Source organism: Dryobates pubescens, chromosome 8, assembly GCF_014839835.1.
Source record: "Dryobates pubescens isolate bDryPub1 chromosome 8, bDryPub1.pri, whole genome shotgun sequence".
Lineage (NCBI taxonomy): Eukaryota > Metazoa > Chordata > Aves > Piciformes > Picidae > Dryobates > Dryobates pubescens.
Window position 1 is genome coordinate 26,081,953 of NC_071619.1, and position 3,745 is coordinate 26,085,697.

At 57.1% G+C, this 3,745-nt stretch overlaps 1 protein-coding gene across 1 annotated transcript; it reads left to right on the forward strand.

Annotated features, from left to right (window-relative positions):
* The first annotated feature begins 271 nt into the window (after nucleotides 1–271).
* SLC18A3 (solute carrier family 18 member A3) lies at nucleotides 272–2,194 on the forward strand. The gene has a single exon (XM_009901728.2). The coding sequence runs from the start codon at nucleotides 417–419 to the stop codon at nucleotides 2,007–2,009; it is 1,593 nt and encodes a 530-aa protein (XP_009900030.2). The 5' UTR covers nucleotides 272–416; the 3' UTR covers nucleotides 2,010–2,194.
* Nucleotides 2,195–3,745: the final 1,551 nt, after the last annotated feature.

The window sequence follows — 3,745 nt, forward strand, 5'->3', positions numbered from 1 at the left end:
GGACTCCGCCTCCAGGGTGGGGCAAGTGTCGCCTGCACCGTCAGGGACACCCCCAGGGAGGACAGGGACCGGCGGCATTCCTAACATGCAGTGCCCTTAACTCTCAGCCAGCCCAGGCTGGCATCGCGGCCGCGGTACAGCGGGCGGGGCGCGGAGGGCGGGCGTGCGGCGGGGCCGGACTAGGGGGGGGTGGACGCGGGGCCGGCGCGGTCGCGGGGGCGGGTGGGGTTTCCGTGCGCTGTGCTTATTAGTGTGGTGATGGAAGGCCGGCCCCTCGGAGCCGCCTCGCAGCGGCGGCACGGGCTGGCGGCGGGCGCCGGGAGGTGAGCGGCGGCGGCTCGCGCGGCGAAGACGGCGGGGCCGCCCCCGCCGTGCCCCATGCGGGCGGCGGCGGGGCGGCGGCGGCGCTGAGGGCAATGTCGGAAGCGGGGGGCGCGGACCGGGCGCGTGCCGCCGTGGCGCGGCTCGCAGAGGCGGTGGGCGACCGGCGGCGGCGGCTAGGCACCGCCATGGGGGAGGCGCGGCGGCAGCGGCGGCTACTGTTGCTGGTGGTGTGCGTGGCACTGCTGCTGGACAACATGCTCTACATGGTCATCGTGCCCATCATACCCGACTACATCGCGGCCATGCGCGGCGGGGAACATGCCGCCCGACCGTCCACGCCCGCGGGGGGCAACGAGAGTGGCAGCAGCGGCGGCAACCGGAGCCTCCTGCCGGCGCGGTACCCTGCGGGCGCAGGGGGCAACGAGGACGTGCAGATCGGAGTGCTCTTCGCCTCCAAGGCCATGCTGCAGCTGCTGGTGAACCCACTCAGCGGCACTCTCATCGACCGCGTGGGCTACGAGGCCCCGCTGCTGGCCGGGCTGGCAGTCATGTTCCTCTCCACCACCACCTTCGCCTTCGCCCAGAACTACGCGACGCTGTTCACGGCGCGTAGCCTGCAGGGGCTGGGCTCGGCCTTCGCCGACACCGCGGGCATCGCGCTCATCGCTGACCGCTACGCCGAGGAGCCGGCGCGGAGCCGTGCCCTGGGTACGGCGCTGGCCTGCATCTCCTTCGGCAGCCTCGCGGCCCCACCCTTCGGCGGCGTGCTCTATGAGTTCGCTGGCCAGCGGGTGCCCTTCCTGGTCCTGGCCTGCGTCTGCCTCCTCGATGGTGTGCTGCTTCTGGCACTGGCGCCACCCTGGGCCTCTGGGGCGCGGGCAAACATGCCCGTTGGCACCCCCATTCACCGTCTCATGGTGGACCCCTACATCGCTGTGGTGGCAGGGGCCTTGGCCACCTGCAATATCCCCCTGGCTTTCCTGGAGCCCACCATCGCCAACTGGATGAAGGAGTCCATGGGGGCCAGCGAATGGGAGGTGGGCCTCACCTGGCTACCCGCCTTCTTTCCCCATGTGCTGGGTGTCTACGTCACTGTCCGGCTGGCTGCTGCATACCCCCACCTCCAGTGGTTTTATGGGGCCTTGGGCATGGCCATCATTGGTGCCAGCTCCTGCCTGGTGCCAGCCTGCAGGAATTTCGGGCAGGTTATTGTTCCCCTCTGTGGCATATGCTTTGGCATTGCCCTTGTGGACACAGCCCTGCTGCCCACCCTAGCCTTTTTGGTGGATGTGCGCCATGTCTCTGTCTACGGCAGCGTTTATGCCATCGCAGACATCTCCTACTGTGTAGCGTATGCTCTGGGGCCCATCGTGGCTGGCCAGATTGTGCATACCATGGGCTTTGCACAGCTCAACCTGGGCATGGGGCTGGCCAACGTGCTTTATGCCCCTGTCCTCCTCTTACTCAAAAACGTCTGCCAAATGAAACCTTCTCACTCAGAGAGGAACATCCTGCTTGAAGAAGGACCTAAGGGACTATATGACACCATCAAAATGGAGGAGCGCAAAGGCATGAGCAAAAGCCTCCAGCCAGTGGGAGAGACAGAAGAGAACAGCATGGACTCTTACCGTAGAGACCTGACAGGGGCATCTGAGGAGGACTCATCAGATTATGAGTATAGTTAAGTTCACCCACACAGCCCAGCTCCAGGAGCAAGAAGGGGGCATGTGGGAAAGAGGAAAAGGGGGAGAGGAAGGCATTATTGCATTGTATTTCTGTACCAACATGCAATATATACAGTTTAACCTTTGTCATGATGTAATGGCTTTCTTCTAGACTTATTTTTAGTCGTTATTTCCTTCAGCGTTCTTGCAAGGGGGAGGGGTTGGGGAATGGGGAGACAATCCTGAATACAATTATCTGAAGAATCATTATCATAAATCAGGGGGATTCTTCCAAAGGAACCCCCAATACTACCAATAAACCAAAAACTTCAACAGCCTTGTAGTTGGGATAGAATTGTGCAAAGTTTTTCAAGCTGAAACTGTGTGTGACATACTGTATATCTGTAAAAAAATAAGCAAAAAAGTGTGTAAAAATTTTTGAATGGTATATTCAGGGACTTAGTAAAATTTGTGTACATAGAGATTTTCATTTGATTTAATATATTTAAGGAGTGAAATGTCTATCGCAACATCTTATTCTTCCTCTGGAATAAACTGAAGTATTGTAATTTTTTCTCTTTCTTGTGCTGCTCTCTGGTGAGTGCAATATGCTGTATTATGTTGAAGTCCAAACTACAAGAATAATAAGATCTGAATAAATGGAAGTGAAGGTGATTGATTGTCTTTGTTTTGTTGTTAAGGGCTGCTTGAGGAAGGGAGCAGGTAGTGCTCAGTGTAACCCCTACGGTAACAATTTTTCTTAACACAAACCTCATCGGTTACCAAAATTGGCCAGGAGAAAACCCCGGTACAAAATGTTCTCATTCATTCTTCAAAACATATGTTAATGACTCTGAGCAAACAAAATCGCACTGCAAACACACTATCGATTGCTTAGAAAAAGCTCCTTGTATTCTCATGCGAGTTTAATCTTAACTCTCACAATCATAATTTTCGAATATTCTAAGAATTACATTAGCAGCAGTTTGAAACCCTACACTAGAAAACACCTTTCTTGGTGCTGAATGCCGTTGCAATTGCAATGTAACCACTGCAATGTAGCCGACAGGGATTAAGCAAGCAAAAGATAGGCGAAGCGTTTCATTCAAACCTTTGCAAAAAGTTGAAACCTTCGATCTAACCGCAATGGAGCCAGAGTGCACATTTTGCCCTGTAAATTTGTCTTTATATACAATAAAATCGTTTATTTAAATTCCTAGATTATTAGGAAACAAAATTAATCACTTGTAATCTCAAGAGAGTAAAAATATTACATCAACGGCTACAGCACCTATGAAAGGGCTCCCCCAGCGCCTGGGAAGCTGGTCGCGGTGGGGGAGATGCAGCAAAACCTCTGGCGGGGTCCGCCGAGATGCCGGGACGCGCGGCCCCGCCGCAGCTCCGGCCCCGCCGCAGCTCCTGCTCCAGCGGTCGGGTAGCTGCCCACGCAGCACAAAACTCCCGTGAATACCGCGACGGTGCTTTGTCACGGCGGGTTTGGCTAAGGAGCAACGGCCACGGCGGCGGGAGATAAGCCCCGGATCGCTTTGTGGTAAACGGCTACAGCGGCGCTCCTCTGGCCCACCGCCCCGGGGTCGCACCTGCTCCCGCTTCGGCATGACCCACTGTTGCCGCCGACCCCCTGCCAGGACCGCGCCGCCCCTCCTGGGCGCGATGCGGGCAGCCCGCTTGGCAGCGCCACCCGTGCTGCTCGGCCACGGAGCTTTCAGGAATCGCAGGTGCCCCACGGCGACACT

Excerpts from the sequence above, each read along its gene's own strand:
- SLC18A3 (XM_009901728.2), top strand. The coding sequence starts at position 417 with ATGTCGGAAGCGGGGGGCGCGGACCGGGCGCGTGCCGCCGTGGCGCGG.